Source organism: Microchirus variegatus (genome assembly GCF_963457635.1).
Source record: "Microchirus variegatus genome assembly, chromosome: 23".
Taxonomy (NCBI): domain Eukaryota; kingdom Metazoa; phylum Chordata; class Actinopteri; order Pleuronectiformes; family Soleidae; genus Microchirus; species Microchirus variegatus.
The window spans coordinates 16,724,392-16,743,335 of NC_139824.1; the positions used below are offsets into that span (position 1 = coordinate 16,724,392).

General features: G+C 39.1%; 1 protein-coding gene across 1 annotated transcript in view; it reads left to right on the plus strand.

Annotated features, from left to right (window-relative positions):
- The window catches only part of LOC310943602 (myosin-10-like), a 52,182-nt gene that overhangs the window by 15,085 nt on the left and 18,153 nt on the right, over positions 1 to 18,944 (plus strand). Inside the window, exons 4-15 of the mRNA XM_083909223.1 lie at positions 4,733 to 4,760; positions 7,296 to 7,398; positions 8,088 to 8,117; positions 12,093 to 12,185; positions 12,635 to 12,698; positions 12,806 to 12,904; positions 13,957 to 14,100; positions 14,220 to 14,315; positions 14,908 to 15,026; positions 15,835 to 15,987; positions 16,691 to 16,864; positions 16,983 to 17,156. Of these exons, the coding sequence (XP_083765349.1) occupies positions 4,733 to 4,760; positions 7,296 to 7,398; positions 8,088 to 8,117; positions 12,093 to 12,185; positions 12,635 to 12,698; positions 12,806 to 12,904; positions 13,957 to 14,100; positions 14,220 to 14,315; positions 14,908 to 15,026; positions 15,835 to 15,987; positions 16,691 to 16,864; positions 16,983 to 17,156 (1,277 nt within the window). The remainder of the gene's footprint in view (positions 1 to 4,732; positions 4,761 to 7,295; positions 7,399 to 8,087; positions 8,118 to 12,092; positions 12,186 to 12,634; positions 12,699 to 12,805; positions 12,905 to 13,956; positions 14,101 to 14,219; positions 14,316 to 14,907; positions 15,027 to 15,834; positions 15,988 to 16,690; positions 16,865 to 16,982; positions 17,157 to 18,944) is intronic.

An 18,944-nucleotide genomic window follows, 5' to 3' on the forward strand; every position in this document is an offset into this window, starting at 1 on the left:
TGCACCTGATGTAGATATGAAGTGATTTTCTGTCACTATCAAACTCCTGTTGTCAGTTCTACTCGGTCACAGATTTTTATGACTTTCCCAAAAAAAATGCTCCACATAAGAAACACAACTCTCTGGCTCTCCGTTTGTTTCCACCGTGCCTTTGGCTCAAGAGTCAGCTCCGGTTCAGTTTAAACCAGATTACGTTGCCGTTTTAACCGTTGAACTAATGGTTTTTAAATCATCAGACTAGTTTGACTTCTCTATAAGCATTTCTGACACATGGGACAACTGCTACTCCCATTTTTCAGGGGCCCAGACTTAGATGCTTGCACGATATATGGCTAGATTTTCAGAATTGTACTGTGTGTTTTAGTCAAGTATGTTCTTCTCATGCACTGAAGAAATATTAATGCATTTATAGAACTTGTATACACTAGAACAGGGGTTCTCAAAGTTCTGATACCTGAGGGCCAATTTAGGAACCCAACATTGGACTGAGGGCCGCCAAAGGAAATAAAACAGAAAGAAATCCCATTTGTAATCATTTTAATGACAAGATTGCAGTTCTACAGTTTAGCGTTAACTAATATAAGCGTTAATATAATAACGCTTTATAATTTACTGGGTAATTACCCAGTATTTTGGCCATTGTTCTTACCTTCTAATTACAGGTTAATACCAAGTAACACATTTCTGTTACCATATATTTACTGGGTAAATAGCTAGTAATTGGGGGCTGTAGCTACCTGCTTATTACCAGTTTATAACCCAATAATACACTAAAATTCACCATATAGAAACCAGGTAAATACCCAGTATTTTTGTTTACACTTATTGGTCTGTATCCAGTAATGTCCAATAAACATTTAACAAGCTTAGTCGCTCCTGGATTAAAACTATCAACTGTAATTCATTGCAGGGCCGCCAGAAATGTTTCTGCGGGCCGCCATTGGCCCCCGGGCCGCACTTTGAGAACCAATGCACTAGAAGATCTGTTTGCTTCTGTTAATAAGACGGCAACATAATGCTTATTTATTATTTGGCACATGTGTGTTTCTGTATGAATCACAGTGGTTTTGTGATGGCTTTCCTCACCACTGTCCTACGTGAGTAACAGCTTCATAAGGGCTAATTCTTACATAAATAAACACATGCATTAGTGGCATCAGTGAGCAGAAACTGGTCTGTGTGCCACAGCTTCACAATGAATCCACTGTCCTGGGATCAGTTCCCTCTCTCCCTCTCCACCACATGCAGAGCTGCTGTGTTTATGTCAAAGCTGCAAAAAGACATCCTCAGTTTTTTTTTTTCTCTTTTCCAATCTCCTCAACCACAGCCATTCCATAATGTTTTTTTCAACCTTTAAGATCTGAAACTCTTTGCTTTTTTTCATGATCTGAGCTTTTTTACTCTTCAGAAGAGCTTCTCAATAACTTATACGGTATATCCTGAGCTGGAAAGAGCATGACGAATCGCGCCAGAGCCACAAAACGTCTTCATCCGAGTCCTCTTCTACTTATCAGCCTTTTACAGTCTGCAGAGGTTGTTGAGGCCTCAGTAGCCCCGGCAGAGAGTCAGAGAGTGGACGAGAGAGCGGTTTGACAAAGAGCCGATCGTAATCTTTCCACCGTGCCTGACTGCAGCCGCTCTGATAAAGAAGACATTAGCCGCGACTGAGCGCTGTTCGATCCAGATAGGGATGTGAATGCGACCGAGTGAAAGAGGTAGTGGGGGCTAACGAGGGATTGAGAGCAGCAGTTGGACGTTATGGATCGAGAGGATCTTGAAGGGTGGGGAATATAACGTATATACGTAGAGCTGTAACTGACGATTATTTTCATAATCGAGTCATCCGTCAGTTAGTTTCTCGATTAAAGCGGACCTAAACCGGAAGTTCCAATTAACGCTGTTTTTTAGTGTGCATCTGCGTCATTACCTTGTTTATGAAGCCCTGAAGGTTCTAAACAAACAGTTCAGCCACTGCTGAGAACGCTGTGTTTTATTGTAATCTCGGGCTCAGTGAGATCCCACTCCGATGGTTACGTAAACAGCGGTTCTCCTGAACATCAGATCCTCCTGCTCCGGGCACTAGTCCGGGTACATCCGGTTGCGTACATTGAACCGCAGAAGAAGAATAACGTCCGTTGTGGAGGTGTTTCACGAGCGACAGTGTCTTCTGACTCCGGGTCAAAGGTCGTCAAAGGGACTGCGGCGGGGAGTCGTGAAGAAGCTATTTTTAAACACTGTTAAAACAACGTGTTGATAATGAGTAGCAGTGCATCCACCGTTCCAGAGGGGGGAGCTGCTGTGCTTCTGAGAGCTTGTGTGCTGAATATGTCACTTCCGGGTACTGGCCAAACACAAGACAGTTGGGAAGGCTCTACGCTGGCTGGCCAATCACAACACACTGTCTTCAGGGTGTGAGAGTTGAGTCTGAAATATCGCGGCAGAGGAGAGCTTCAGTAAGGAGAGATTTCTATCGGCTCGTTTACAGCAACTAGGAGGTTTTTGAGCATAAAAACAAGTTAATGTATGTAAGTAGACCTCCATAACTCACATATATGTGCAACAGGACCACTCTATGTGAGCTTTAATCAAAAATGTTGATCGTGTTTCCATAACATTGAAATGATGATGACAAACTTTTGTTATATGGACGGGAAAGGAAGCAGAAAATATTCGCATTTTCAGAGCTCACAGAGCTGTAACCGATCAAAATAGTTTTCACAATTCATGGTGTTCAAGGTCAGTCGCCCCCTTTGTTGCATCACCAAACTGCAGGAAGTGCCTGCTCGAAGCACAGGAAGCACAGGTTGTTCCTCATGAGTCATGCAGTGATGTCGTCAGTCAGATAACCTTCCATCATTTTTGTCCTAAATGCAGGAACAGAGTCAGCACTTCAGTCCCCGGGAAAAACTGTCACCTCTGGTAGAACTGAACACAGCCCAAAATAAGATGAGATACTCACAGTTTGGCCTTTTGTCTTCTAGCTATTTCACCAAAGCAATATACGGAAATTAAATTAGATTAATGTGTGTGATAATGAGGCTACATATGTGTGTTTTCCTGAGTCTGCTAAGTCAATCTACTAATGCGCCTGCTTGTCGATCCTCAGTCACTGGCGACTCCTTTAATTATCTAACATGCAGACCTTGCACTACAGTTCCAGTATTAATGGCCCGTGAGCTCAGTCCCATCCTCGACCTGCAGACTCTTTGCTGTCATCGAATAGAGATAAATGAAAACTGTCTTCTGTGGAATTTCTGCACTGGGTTGTTGAACAATTAGCCTGATGCTGTCGAGCCAACGGCCAACAGTGCAGCAGCTGGACGAGCTACGTCCTGCTTCCCTGAAGTGTTGACACACACGGACAATTTTTACATTTTTAAGTTTGATGATAAACCTATTTTCATCTCGTGTCATCATTGTATTGAAAGATGTTCAGATGAGAGCAGGATTTCAGTTCCTGTCCCATTTGACGTACATTCCCAAATGTCAGCTTTCAATAAATTAAAGGTGCATTATGTAATAAATCTAAAGCAACTGGCCATAAAATCCTCCTAATATGTCACAGAGACTCAGGAATAATGTTCATATAACAAACTGAACTCACCGACAACAACAGTACAGACAAAATATTTGCATTAAAAAAATATATTTTTGCAGACTGCAAATCATGTTTATGTTTTGAAATCATGTTTTGGCAACATGTGGCGCCACCTACCGCCGTCTACCAATCATTGCAGTCGGTAGAGTCTCAGCTGCCGAGCAACCGTGGGTTGCCAGTTACGTCAGAAAACCAAACGTAAAAGTTTGATGAATTGAATTTGATTGTAGTAACTGTTTTGGGCCACATTCTTACATATGGCGCCTTTAAAAATAAATAAATAAATAAAATAATTGCCCCATGACCAATGATTGCAAAATAGCCCTGAGCACAGCTACACATTTAACAGAGAATGTGATACTTGTATCATGTAGGTTATTATACTGCAGAGGTTTGATATCATGTGACCTAGTTTTTTGTTATATTAGTCTAGCTGACATTAATATGGATATTTTATTATTATAATAATAAAGTATTTATTCTGAACAATAGTTGGACAAACTATTTTTGTAGTTAACAAATAGCCACTGTTGCTTCAACTGGCCTGAAAGCAAAGTTGTCACATGATCTAAAAATGGGACACTGTTAAAGAAGATTATGAAATGATTTGGGCCTAAATAGATAACAATAATATATTTGAATACCTGTGTTAGCTGCATTTGCTCAAGTTTTTTAGTGAATGGGTCTTTTGAAATGTTTGCACAATCTGTAGTGAGGAAATACCTGTGGTAAAATGCTGTGATCTGTGAGTTATTCTTGCATTTGCTGCAAGGGAAAGTGTTTTTTTTTGTGTCCTGGATAAATGACAAACCTCCCACTAAAGCAAACTCACATAAGATAATGATAGAATGTTTCCCCCTTTGAACACCTGACCTGTCTGCGTCACTCCTCAGATGGTCGGTTTATACAAATTTGGACCCCATTATTATCTTAACTTTTCCATTGACCGATGCTTTGATGGGTGTTTTGTTGTTGTTGTTGTTGTTGTTTGGGATGTAGAGAAAGTAGAAAACTAAATAAACACACGTCTCAGTCTCAGGCTGTGGTGGTGTCTGACAGCACAGTAGAGACTAAATCAATCAAAGACAGGCTGCTGCTGATGTTGCTTTTTTCTTCTTCCTCCCATCTCTGCAGATCGAGAGGACCAATCTATTCTTTGCACGTGAGTATATCGACTTATTCTATCACTGAATGGCTTTAAATCATTAGCCCGCCATGTTCTGTGCATTTAGTTGTTGAAACACCTACACATAATGTAGATGGTTCACAAATCTCCTTTCTTACCCACTAGTATTGCAAATAGCAACACATGCTACAGTTTGTACTGCACCTTTTTGTCTTAAAGGTGCATTATGTAATCAATCTAAAGCAACTGGCCATAAAATCCTCCTCAGGAATAATGTTCATATAACAAACTGAACTCACCAACAACAACAGCACAGACAAAATATTTGCATTAAAACAAATCTTTTGCAGATTGCAAATCATGTTTTGCCATGTGGCGCCACCTACCGCCGTCTACCAATCATTGCAGTCAGTAGAGTCTCAGCTGCCGAGCGACCACGGGTTGCCAGTTACGTCAGAAAAACCAAACCTAAAAGACCTCTGTGTTTTGAATTTGAATGTAGTAACCGTTTTTGGCCACATTCTTACATATGGCGCCTTTAAGTAAATGAAATTAAGTGACAATAATGCACTCATTATCTAGTAATTGCACCTCTGGGGCCCCGAGAAAGTTATTTTAAAACGTGTCTCTTAGTGATACTGAGCAAAGTGTGAAATACACACACACGCACACACACACAGCACTGTGGCTTCTTTTCACTGACAAGTCTTTACAGATGACAGGAATGTCGCTGCCACTGAGAAACAAGACACGCAAAAAGCCTTTGTTCCTCATTCTACGTTTATTTATAGCACATCCGGGAATTTTGACATGAAGGGCTCATTATAGATTAGATTATTTTTGAATGAACAACCCTCAGATTAGCCGAACATTTTCCGTTAGAGGGCCAAAAGTAAACTCCTATAGTATGATATTAAGATACGAGCAAGTGCTGGGATTACAGGTTCTTTTAATTGAGCATTCGTTCATCATTAACATATTTAAATTACAACTTTTGCGTCGCCTGTTTCTGTACCAAAACTTGCTGACAACCTGAAGTACACATGAGAATTTACTCCTCATTTTCTGCTGTCCATGCAATGACAATTAAAGGTGCCATATGTAAGAATGTGGCCAAAAACGGTTACTACATTCAAATTCAAAATACCAGAATACTTTTAGGTTTCATTTTCTGACGTAACTGGCAACCTGTGGTTGCTCGGCAGCTGAGACTCTACTGACTGCAACGATTGGTAGACGGCGGTAGGTGGCGCCACATGACGCCAAAACATAATTTCAAAACATAAACATGATTTGCAGTCTGCAAAAATATATTTTTTTAATGCAAATGTCTGTACTGTTGTTGTTGGTGAGTTCAGTTTGTTATATGAACATTATTCCTGAGTCTCTGTGACATATTAGGAGGATTTTACGGCCAGTTGCTTTAGATTTATTACATACGGCACCTTTAATTAATGAATTAAAGCTTGATTAGCATTTTTAAATTGGTTTTCCTGTTGCACATTCTGTTCCAAAATACTTGAATGAGATATGTGCAAACAAAATAATAAGAAAGAATAAATATGGCCGGGATAATATAGAAGTCTTAAGTCAGCACTCCCTGTTTTAATGGTTTGTCTTGAGAAAAGAGTGGTGTTGCTGAGGAATGTAACACCCAACATCCCAAAGGCCTCACAACAGAGACTCTGACACAACCCTCCTGTGATGATCCTCCGCTCTGTGCGTACGCAGCCACAGAGACCGACTGACAGCCCTGCACACTCGTCTGCCTCGCTCTGAAGAGCGAAAAACAATATTTTGTGCATACTTCGGTGTGCGTGAATGTGCACTTAGTGTAAAACCTCAGGCACGCTCTCGTTCTAAAGTGCTGCCCTGAACGTTTTTGAGGACTTGGGATGATTTCACGCCTTGATTTTTTTTTTCTTTGCCACACATTCACGGTGCGACAGTGAAAAGAAGGAGTTCCACACAACCACACGACCAAAAATAGAGCCTCTCAGATGCAAAAGTTGGATTTATTGTTTTAACAACGCTATAATGACTATACAGTAGAATTATTTCTTAATGACTTTGTTATAACACATCCAAAAACTACAGGAAACACATATTCAGTTCAAGTATTTTCAGAAAAACAAACATCTTCTTTAGGTTTAGACTTGAACTGGAACACAACCCTGGCTCTCTTAAACCCTAACTTAGTGTTATTGCAAAAACCTGTGTTTGTTCTACTGTTTCATGTAGAAAAGTGTTTTAAAATGATCTTTAATACAGTTTTTATCTTAGTTAATTGATACTGTGCCTGTTGTCTGTTGTTTCTTGTACCTTTTTTGCAACGATTTGAGCGTTTCTACCTCAATATTGTACTTTGCAATGACAATTAAAGATATTCTATTCTATTCTATTCTAAAAAGGTCAGTTGCACAGTACTGTGTGTGATATTATACTATTATATGATAAGCTTTATTGACTTGGAATGCAGACTCCGGCGTTGTAATCCCAACATCTTGTTCTCATCACATTCTGAAGACATTTGTCTTGTGTGTATTTGTGTGTTTTCTTTTCTATATCCAGAGGTGAGTCAGGAGCTGGAAAGACTGAGAACACTAAAAAGGTCATTCAGTACCTGGCACACGTGGCCTCCTCCCACAAAGGCAGAAAAGACCACAACATTCCTGTGAGTGTTTATTCTCCATTATCAGATTTATTCTAGTCTGACATAAACATCTCATACAATACATTGATAATACTAATGTGGATTAATCTGAAAATAGAATTAAAGAGATACTTCACCGATTTCCGATAGTATAGCAGTAGTATTTTTTTTAAATGTGCTTCCCTCCCTCAATTTTTCCACTTAGTTGTAAAAAATCTGTTTTCCCTTTTCCAATCTTGTCCTCTGTGTGAGGACGGCTTCGTTTCAGTGTTTGAAACTACAATCTGCACTTTTTAGACTCACCCATAGGGGGATGAGACTTCCTCGTCCAATCGGACAAGATTTCATTCCCAGGACGTAAACACGGCGTCCGCCGTCTTTGCTAACGGCTGACGACCGGCTCTGGCTCTCTTTAATTTGGCCTCGTAAACTGAGAAGACGATGACGGAACGTAGTTTTCACCTGCGCAGTGCATTCTGGGAGTTGTTGTCGTTTGTGTACAATTTTCTGCCTTTCTCAGCCAAGAAGGCACTTTCTTCAAATATTATTTCACATTTCTAGTGCACAGATGACCCGGTTTTAATAGACATTCATCTTTGAAACGGTGAAATATCTCTTTAATAGCAATGAGTTGTGTGTGGTGAAGGTTAATTTGTTGTGGACGAGTGTATGTACGTGCTTTCTAACATCTGTTTATCTGGACCAAACAGCCAGAATCACCTAAACCAGTGAAACAACAGGCAAGTCTTTATTATTATTATTATTATTTTTATACACCATTTCCATGTGCATGCTCCACTGACATTGGCTCTGAGCCAAAAGGAATCAAAAATGTCTGAAAAAAATTAAAATTTTGTCTTTCTTTTTGTCAGGTTCAAAACGCTGTTGTAAGTAAAACATTTTTCTATCTTTCGTGAATATTTCCATTGTTGTGATCGACACTTTATTATACATGATTGTATACGTGTTTTCATCTGTCGTCGTGACTCAGTAATAGTTTAAAATCTGCTATTTGCAATGTCAGAAACATCTGTAGTAGAAGTAGGAAGGAGCAGAAAGTATGTTACTCTATTAGAGCTGCTAATAACTCTATTGTAATCGTCACCAGGGCTTTATTTTACGTTTAAAAACCTAGAACATTCATGTTGGAACCAAGGTCTTCAAGTTCTAATCCTTGCATTTAGTAGTTAATATTTTGAAGGTGTCAAAATGATGTGATTTTATATGAATAATCATTGCACTTGCAATATCTAGCAGGAAATTTGCAGTCAGGTGATTTCCTTAAATCGTTCAGCAGGTGTTTTGATGTCATTTTCATGTGGATCAGGTTTTATTTTAAGAATTCAGGCAGAATACACACATTTCAGTTGATACCAGTGTAGCAAGATTTATCTATTTTTACAGATTGCTGGTGATATTAATGCATATAAAAATAATTCACTTGTATCCATGACCCAGTTTATTATTTCCCTCAATAACCATAATTGAATCTCCCCGTATCTACAGAGTGGAGCCCTGTTTTACGTGAGTAGTACGTTAGTTTCTTACCTATAAATTTCACCTCACTCACTTTAACCCACTCTGCTCTCTCTTCAACACCAACAAGTGACTTAATCCACACGCTTTTGCGCCGCATCGCCACTTTAATCTCCGTTTAACAAATGAATGAAGCTGATACACGACCTTTCAAAGGTTTGGGCTCACTTAGAAATGTCCTTTTTGGAGGAAAAGCACTTTTTGTTCAATGAATATAACATTAACTGAATCATAAATACACTCTATACATTGTTAATGTGGTAAAAACGTCTGGTTTTTAATGGTTTAATATGTACATAGTTGTATAGAGGCTCATTTCCAGTGTTGTAATGGTACATTGTGTTTGCTAATGGTGTTAGAAGACTATTGGATGATTAGAAAACCCTTGAAAACCCTTGTGTTTGAAGGGCAAAATGATTATTTTGTATAAAAATCATTATTTCTAATTTTGGTCAATGTCTTGACTATATTTTCTATTCATTTTGCAACTCTTTTGATGAATAAAAGTCTGACTTTTAATGGGAAACACAACAATAATTGTATAGGTGAGCCCAAACGTTTGAACTGTAGCGTAATATTCTGTTTTTATTTAAGTTTCTATTTTCCTTTTTGGAAGAATAGTCGCCTGTCGAGGAATATAATCGACAAATCTCATGACTTTTCTTGTTTGTTTGTTTTTTTTTTTTCTGTTTCCTGTTTTTCTTGCTGGTGAAAAGCACAACTTGTAATAATTTTGTCAACACATCTGGCGCCCCCTGGAGTAGACGTACAGTATAGACTCTAAAACAATATCCACGTGTCCTCTGACACTTTTGAGTGATCGTCTTTGTCTTCACTCGTCTGTAAAAAAAACTGCTCTGAGGTCTTATTATAATAGTTTAAATCATTGGTTCTCAAAGTGCGGTCCGGGGGCCAATGGCGGCCCGCAGAAACATTTCTGGCGGCCCCGCAATGAATTACAGTTGATAGTTTTAATCCAGGAGCGACTAAGCTTGTTAAATGTTTATTGGACATTACTGGATACAGACCAATAAGTGTAAACAAAAATACTGTGTATTTACCTGGTTTCTATATGGTGAATTTTAGTGTATTATTGGGTTATAAGCTGGTAATAAGCAGGTAGCTACAGCCCCCAATTACTCGCTATTTACCCAGTAAATATATGGTAACAGAAATGTGTTACTTGGTATTAACCTGTAATTAGAAGGTAAGAACAATGGCCAAAATACTGGGTAATTACCCAGTAAATTATAAAGTGTTATTATATTAATGCTTAAATTACATTAATGCTTAAATTACATTATATTAACGCTTATATTTTTAACGCTAAACTGTAGAACAGCAATCTGATTACATTACAAATTATTACAAATGGGATTTCTTTCTGTTTTTTTATCCTTTTTTTTCCCTTTGGCGGCCCTCAGTCCAATGTTGGGTTCCTAAAATGGCCCTCAGGTATCAAAACTTTGAGAACCCCTGGTTTAAATAAGGTAAATAGGTTTGTTTGTGTCGTAGTGTTGACTGATGTTCTACGTTATATTACAGTTGCACAATCGTCCATCCCATCCCATGTGGGGGATCCAGCTCTGACCGATGACGTGTTGACATATTCACACTGAAGTAAAAAAAAATCAGCTTTTATAATCTTCTCAGTGTCCAGTAGACCTCACAGATGGGAAGACGTTGCCAGTGAACAATAATAACCCACCAAGTTGCACCACATGCCTGTGTTTACGCAGACACAAAAGGTTTTTGGCTGAAATCCTCTGCTCCGGGATTCTGGACGAGGTTCAGGCTCGTCCACTTTCGTTGCAGCTGCCCAGAGAAACTCTGGTTCTCTTCTGCCTCAGATCACGTTACATGTCTCTCATACTAAAGCGCAACGATGATTCCTCATTTCCCTTTCATGGAAAAAATGTCCTCCTCCTCCTCCTCCTCCAACCTCTCTTAGTGCAGCTATTTTTTTTGACGTAATGGGAAATTGTTCCACTTAGCCTCGGGGAGAGGAATAACAGCGCAGGAGAAATTATTTTCCCTCTCTGTCATTGTGGATTCTGCGGTCGTGACAGAGATTATGGCCGGACCACCTGTTCAAACATCTGTAGAAGTCGCTCTCGTCTTTCTTTTTGTCGTCGTAAAACAAAATCCTCTAGAAATGTTCTCTGTGTCGCGATGAAGCTCCGTGATGCATCATTAAACTCTGCGAGATAAAACTTCCTCTGCATATTTGCATTAATCCGGTTTGGGAAGATTATTTAAACGACAGTAACGATGTTTACTGTGCAAATACAGATTTCAGTCAACATGTATGATAGCATATAATTTATCTTGGTTGTTTAGTCTATAAGACGTCGAATAATTAAAGCCTCAAAATGACGGTTAAGCTCACAAAGACATTTTAATATCGTTATCTGAGAAATATCACATTTGGGAACATATACTGTATATGTATTATTATAATATATCACTGATTCTTGGGAATTTGGCTAAAATGGGTTTTCATTTTGAAAAAAAAAAAGTTACTTATCTCATTGCTGTTCAGCAATGTACCGGTACAAACTCCTCATTTATTATTTTTTTCATAAAATATGCGTTTTTCCAGTTATTATTGTTTTTGTCAACACCGTCAGTCACAATATGAAAGGAAATTATTTATTTTTATCTAATTTATTTGGTCTAATATGTATTTAGAGTTTTTAAATCATTATCTGGCATTCTTAGTGCACATATATGCTGTTAAATGTTGAATATTCACTTTTTTAAACCGTTTCACGTGTTGTCCTTTAAAAGATCGAACATCGTAGAATGTTTACTTTAAGCCTAAATAGAAAAAAAGTAATGTTTTTTATATTTAAAATCATATTTTGTTATTAAAAGAGACTTTTATTTTAACCCTTTAAAGTACGACTCGACCATTATGGTCGACCACACTTTAAGTCACTGGCCTGTATCTAAAATACTATTGGTCTACTTAATAAAAAATATATAAATATATATATATATATGTATACACAGGTTTTTTTGTGTTCTAACACATTATCTGCTGTCTTTGTCTCTGCATGCTGTTTGTTTCACTCAGTTTTGACTTAAAATCACACTTCATTTCTTTCTTTGCAGTGACACCAGGCCGTTCTAATATCCTCCTGTTTTTTAATTTTTGTTGTTTTTTCTTTCTTCAGGGTGAATTGGAACGTCAGCTCTTACAAGCCAACCCCATCTTGGAGTCTTTCGGGAACGCCAAGACGGTGAAAAATGACAACTCGTCACGATTTGTAAGCCTTTTTCCCTGACTAAAAGTTTAAATGTTTGTCAGAGCCTCGCGCTGTCATGGCTGATCTTTATTTGGCATTTGTGTAACCCTAACCCTGAATGGAAGTAATTAAATTATTCTGCGGTGGAACACAGACCCATGTAGCCCGTTAGTCATTAATGAAGCCTTTAATGTACTTTAATGCCTCTTAGACCAGCTCCACTCATCTATATTATATCTATATTCTATATATATCCATTGCTTCATCACGACTGTGGAAATTCCCTCAGATGCAAACCTCTGTCGTCTGTTCCTGGTGTTGATTTGCGTCCAGTTTGTCCAAACTAAATTGTGTGTAATGATGAACGAAGCATTATTTCCAGCCCTGTAAGTGATGTAAAGTGTGTGTTACATCAGCAGCCACTGATTGATTTCACTTCATCACATCCTGTGTTCACTTCATCCCTGCAGGGAAAATTCATCCGGATCAACTTTGATGTCACTGGATACATCGTCGGAGCCAATATCGAAACCTGTATCCTGTTTTTTTAAAAGTCCTTGTAGATGGAATAATAGTGTATGATCGTTTGAACTCCGACTCTCTGGATAGATTGCTTTTCCCTTGACCAGACCGTGTGTCAGACTTACTGGAAAAATCCAGAGCGATTCGTCAAGCCAAAGATGAGCGTACCTTCCACGTCTTCTACCAGCTGCTGGCTGGAGCTGGAGAGCACCTCAAATGTGAGGGTTATTTATTTATTAAAGTAGGGGTTGATGATTTAAAGGCTTATATTTATGCTATGTACTCATTTGAGAGCCTCTCTCCAGTATTTTATTTATTTTATTTTATTTTATTAGACCAGTAGCTTAGTGAACACTGAGTAGGTTCAACTAAAAAAAACACATTATTTTACAGTTGATTGGATTTAATGTACACTCTTAGAAATAAGGGTTCTTCTACAAGGGCTGAGGTTCTACCTGGAACCATTTGCTTCTGAAAAACCCTTTCCCCAAAGAAAGGGTTTTTCAAGGGTTCTTGGTAACACTAATGGTTCCAATAAGAACCATTTTGATCCAGAGAACCCTTTAAAACCCCTTTTCCGAGTAAAGGGTTTTAAAAGGGTTCTTGGTGGAACCCTCCAAAAGGGTTCTTGGTGGAACCCTCCAAAAGGGTTCCAGGTTTAACCTTTATAAAAAAGTTCTACCTGGAACCAAAAAGAGTTCCCCTATGAGGACAAGCCGAAGAACCTTATATGGTTCTACTTAGCACTTTTATACCTGACAGTGCATTTAGTCATACACTTTTAGAAATAAGGGTTCCAAAAGGGTTCTTCGACAAGGGCTGAGGTTCTACCTGGAACTATATGCGTCTGAAAAACCCTTTCCCAGAAGAAATGGTTTTTTCAAGGGTTCTTGGTAACACTAATGGTTCCAGTAAGAACCATTTTGATCCAGAGAACCCTTTAAAAACCCTTCCCTGAATAAAGGGTTTTAAATGGATTCTTGGTGGAACCCTCCAAAAGAGTTCTTGGTGGAACCTTCATAAAAAGTTCTACCTTGAACCAATAAGGGTTCTCCTATGAGGACAAGCCGAAGAATCTTATATGGTTCTACTTTTACAAAATTGCGATTATTGATGCCATTAGAATCCAATTAGAAATCAAACGTTCGGCATTCAGGGATCTTGTGACAGAAGCATTATTGCACCATCATCAAAAATGTGTCAGTCTCCACTAAAAGTGTTTAAAAAAACCATAATAAAATGTTTTTTTCCCCCACTTTTCTGTCTCCAGCGGATCTGCTTTTGGACGGGTTCAACAGCTATCGTTTCCTGTCCAACGGTAACATCCCAATCCCGGGACAGCAGGACAAGGACAACTTCCAGGAGACGATGGAGGCCATGCACATCATGAGCTTTGGCCATGAGGAGATTTTGGGTACGTTTTATCAGATTGTTGCATCCCAAAACGTAAAAAAAAAAAACGACACTCCCAAATAAATTGACATTCAATTGTTGCTTTTAAAAAAAAATGTCTCTGTATTCTCAAACCTGCAGCAATGTTGAAGGTCGTGTCGTCGGTGCTTCAGTTTGGGAACATCATCTTCAAGAAGGAAAGGAACACGGACCAAGCCTCGATGCCTGATAATACTGGTAGGTGTCACACACACACACACACACACACATAAATACACACATTTATCCTTCTCCATCTGCTTCACACCCTTGTCGTGTTGAGCTCACAGGTCAAGAACACCCTCTTTTTCCCTCTTCACCTCCTCTCCTCCCCTCTTCCTGCCTCCATCACCCACCGAACGGAGGGACCGGTGATTTATGTCGTCTCTCTTCCCCGAGAGTCGTTGTCAACCTGCCATGAATCCACTTTCACTCCTGAAGGAAATGGGGCACATCCTTCCAGTTCCTCCACATGTGGCACCGCATATTTGGCAAATAAAGTAGAGAGAGAGAGAGAGAGAGAGAGAGAGAGAGAGAGAGAGAGAGAGAGAGAGAGAGAGAGAGGATGAGGCTAATGTCGATGATGCAGATATTCCCAAATGCAACAAGCAGAACCGGTGCTTTTAGAGCACATGTCTTTTGCAGTCGTGAGACTTGGCTGAGCTCGGTTAGATTCTGCTTTTCTTCTGCTTTTCCACAAGCAGAAATAAGAACCTTTTCTCCTCTGATATTTGTCTACTTTCATTCTAATTGGAATGAATCTCTTTTTTTCTTCCCTTTGTTTCCCCAGCTGCTCAGAAGCTGTGTCACTTGCTCGGTCTGAATGTGATGGAGTTCACCAGAGCCATCCTGTCACCGAGGATCAAAGTGGGACGAGACTACGTCCAGAAAGCTCAGACTAAAGAGCAGGTCTGTGTTTTTGTTTTGTTTTGTTTTTATCTCTCATTTAACCACTGATTGAGCCATGTTTATACGACTATAATTGATAATTTCACTTAAAATCACTGGGGCCATAAAACTCATTTATGATGATTACCACTACTGAGGAGTGGAAGCTCCTCAGAAATGACGTTTAAAACAGTGAAGTCATCCCATTAAGAACCACACTGCTGGCTCTGCTGTATATTTTACCGGTAACAAGGCAAAAATATTCTATTAAAGAAGCTTCTGTGAAACGTCTCCGCAGCACGTCATGAATCATTCATCGCTATTTAAAGTGCAGATGTTGAATGAGATATCAGTGCAAAGTCTGACTCATAAGGGTTTTTACAGACTTGCCAAGATTCTGTTTCATCCAGAGTATAGATGGTGATGAATGTTCCCACCTGCAACCACCCCCCCCCCCCCCTTTTTATGGATTAACCCATTGACGCCGGGGAAGCATTGCCGCGTTTCTACCGTTAGAGCCGGGAGAGCGGATACGTCAATTTTCGTGGGGGTTCCTCGCGACATTGTTTTGAAATTTCTTCGAGCGAACGTGGAGGACTTTGACAGCGGAGAGATTTCTGAAGGCAGTGATTCTTCTATGACGTCATCGCTGATAACTTCGAACGCGCTGAACAAATCGAACCGGGATTTATGGTTAAGACGTAATTATGTTTGAAGACGACGAGGTCGGCGTTCCAGGCGCTTCAGGCCTTAATTGGTTAAATACACATTTTTCTTTCTCTTCTCATGCTTTAGTCTTATAATATCTCTCATCCTTTATTGTCATCAGGCTGATTTTGCTGTCGAGGCGTTGGCTAAAGCGACATACGAGCGTCTGTTCCGCTGGCTGGTCCACCGCATCAACAAAGCTCTGGACCGAACCAAACGACAGGGCGCCTCCTTCATCGGCATCCTGGACATCGCTGGCTTTGAGATTTTCCAGGTTTGGTCTGACTCCATGGATATAATTTATACTGCTTTGCATGTATAGCGCTTTTCCTTCAAAAATAAGGACATTTCTATGTGAGCCCAAACTTTTGAGCAGTAGTGTAAACCAGTGTTTCCCAACCCTGGTCCTCAGGGAACTCTGCCCTGCCATGTTTTTAGATGTTGCCCTGCTCCAAAAACACCTGATTCAGATGAAACATTTTTGAATAAAAAAAAAAAAAAATCACAAAAGTTAAAAAGTTTTTTTTTTAAATCTTTTAACAAAAGTTGAATCATTAAAAAAAAGTTGTTTTTTTTTTTTTTTTAAATGACAAAAGTCGAAATATAAGATTTGGGGGGGAAAAAGTTGAAAGTAACAAAAATTGAAACTAACAAAAGTTGAAATATAACATTTTTGGGGGGGAAAAAAAACAAAAAACATTTTTTTTTTTTTTACTTTTGTCCATTCAACAAAAAAAAGTCATGTTTCAACTTTTGTCAAAAAAAAAAAAGTCATGTTTCAACTTTTGTGAATTTTCTTTTTTCAAAAATGTAACGTTTCATCTGAATCAGGTGTTTTTGGAGCAGGGCAACATCTAAAACATGGCAGGGCAGAGTTCCCTGAGGATCAGGGTTGGGAAACACTGGTGAAAACGACTGTATGTACCATTTGATTCTCTACATTTCCGGTAGGAGTTACTGTATCTGTGCTTTTCCAGTTGAACTCGTTCGAGCAGATGTGCATCAACTACACCAACGAGAAGCTGCAGCAGCTCTTCAACCACACCATGTTCGTCCTGGAGCAGGAGGAGTACCAGAGGGAGGGCATCGAGTGGAGCTTCATCGACTTTGGCCTGGACCTGCAGCCCTGCATCGACCTCATCGAGAGGCCGGTCGGTCTGAGTCGTTGAAGTCGTTGAAGCTGCATTTGTTCACCAAAATATGTGTTTTTGTGTTATTTCTTTCATTTGTCATTAATTCTCTCTGACATACGGTGCTTGTTTCCTTCAGGCAAACCCCCCAGGAGTGCTGGCTCTGCTGGACGAAGAGTGCTGGTTCCCAAAGGCTACAGACAAGACCTTTGTGGACAAGCTGATCCAGGAGCAGGGAACGCACACCAAGTTCCAGAGGCCGCGTCAGCTCAAGGATAAGGCTGACTTCTGCATCATCCACTATGCTGGCAGGGTATGTTTTATAGGGGTTATTTTATGTTAGCAGCTTTCTTAAAACTCTTTAAGAATTGTTGGTTCTATTGTTGGTGTTGTTGCTTCTTTTCAAACTAGAGCTGAAACAATTCATCGAATTAATGGATTATTAAGAGAAACGGCTTCTGTTGATCAAAGTGTGGACAAAATGGACGCTGACTCTGCCCCCTTCTACACCACATGATTACATTATTTTCCATGGAAACACATTTTAATCGATTAATAATCGATTACTAAATCGGTTTGAAGCTTTTTTCAAGATTAAAACTCGATTTCTGATTGTTTTAGCTTCTTAAATGTGAATATTTCAGGTTTGACGAACACTGATCAACGTTTTTTTTTAATCAATTTCTGACATTTTATGGACCAAGTCAAGTCAAATTTATTTATAACGCACGTTTACAAAGTGCTTCACAGAAAGTGCAAAAGTGCTTATGTGCAAATACACATTGGAAAATGGCCAAATGCAAGTAAAAGAAAGAAAAGAAAAGAAAAGGGTTAAAATACAATGACTGAATTAAAATAATATATAAAAAAGAGAACAAACCAAACGATTAATCGTGAAAATAATCCTTAGTTGCAGCTCTATTTCAAACCTTAAAATCCACTGGAGCAAAAAAAGAATACTTTCCATACAAATGACAGTTAACTGAAGGATACCATTGAATTTCACTGAGGTTATTTGCATTCATATTTACAGCTGTTTTAGTTTACGATAAACGTCCGTCGTATGTAATTATACAGTTCCTCGAAGGTATCCGCGTATACGCGGTCGCTCGCTTCTTAGTATTAGTATCTCTGTGTTGGAAACGCTCGTCGTCGCGTATTTCGTAGTCACATTTTCCAAGACATCTCTTTTTTTTTCCCCCTGCCACCGATCTTCTCCTGTGGTAACGTCAACAAGCCAGTGAAAGGTTTAATGGCTGTCGGTGCTCAGATAAAAATAATGATGGATGGTTCTCATGTGGTGGGATTTCAGGGAAATACTCGACTTTGGTTTGATTTATGTGACGTCGTACGGGGAGTGGATTTGGATGTCATCGCTGGTGTTATTCAATAGTGTGTGTGTGTGTGTGTGTGTGTGGTGTGTGTGTGTGTGTGTGTCGCAGAGTGACCTTACATCTGTTTACCATCATGTGGACTGTGTCGCTTTACACCACAGTGAGATTTGGGATGTTCTGTTCGGTCATAAAGCCTAAAGTTGCACATTTTATTATGCGCATATGAAGTTGTTTGTAATGATGTGTCACCGATACAATTTTTGTTGTGTTTTCCATTAAAAGTCAGACTTTTATTCATCAAAAGAGTTGCAAAATGAATAGAAAATATAGTCAAGACATTGACAAGATTAGAAATAATGATTTTTATTCCAAATAAAACTGTTTTCAGCTGTGCTAACATCATTGCACAAGGGTTTTCTAATCATCCAATAGCCTTCTAACGACATTAGCAAACACAATGTTCTATTAGAACACTGGAAATGGGCCTCTATACACCTGTGTACATATTCCATTAAAAAACAGACGTTTTTACCACATTAACAATGTATAGAGTGTATTTCTGATTCATTTAATGTTATATTCATTGAAAAAAAAGTGCTTTTCTAAGGACATTTCTAAGTGAGCCCAGACTTTTGAACGCATGTGTACATATTAACTCAATAATAATTGTTTGTGTTGGTTATTCGCCGACATATCCTGGGGTATTTTTTTTAGCATCTTGTTTTAATGGCCTTGTCCCAGCGCACGAGCACTAATGTGGAATCGAT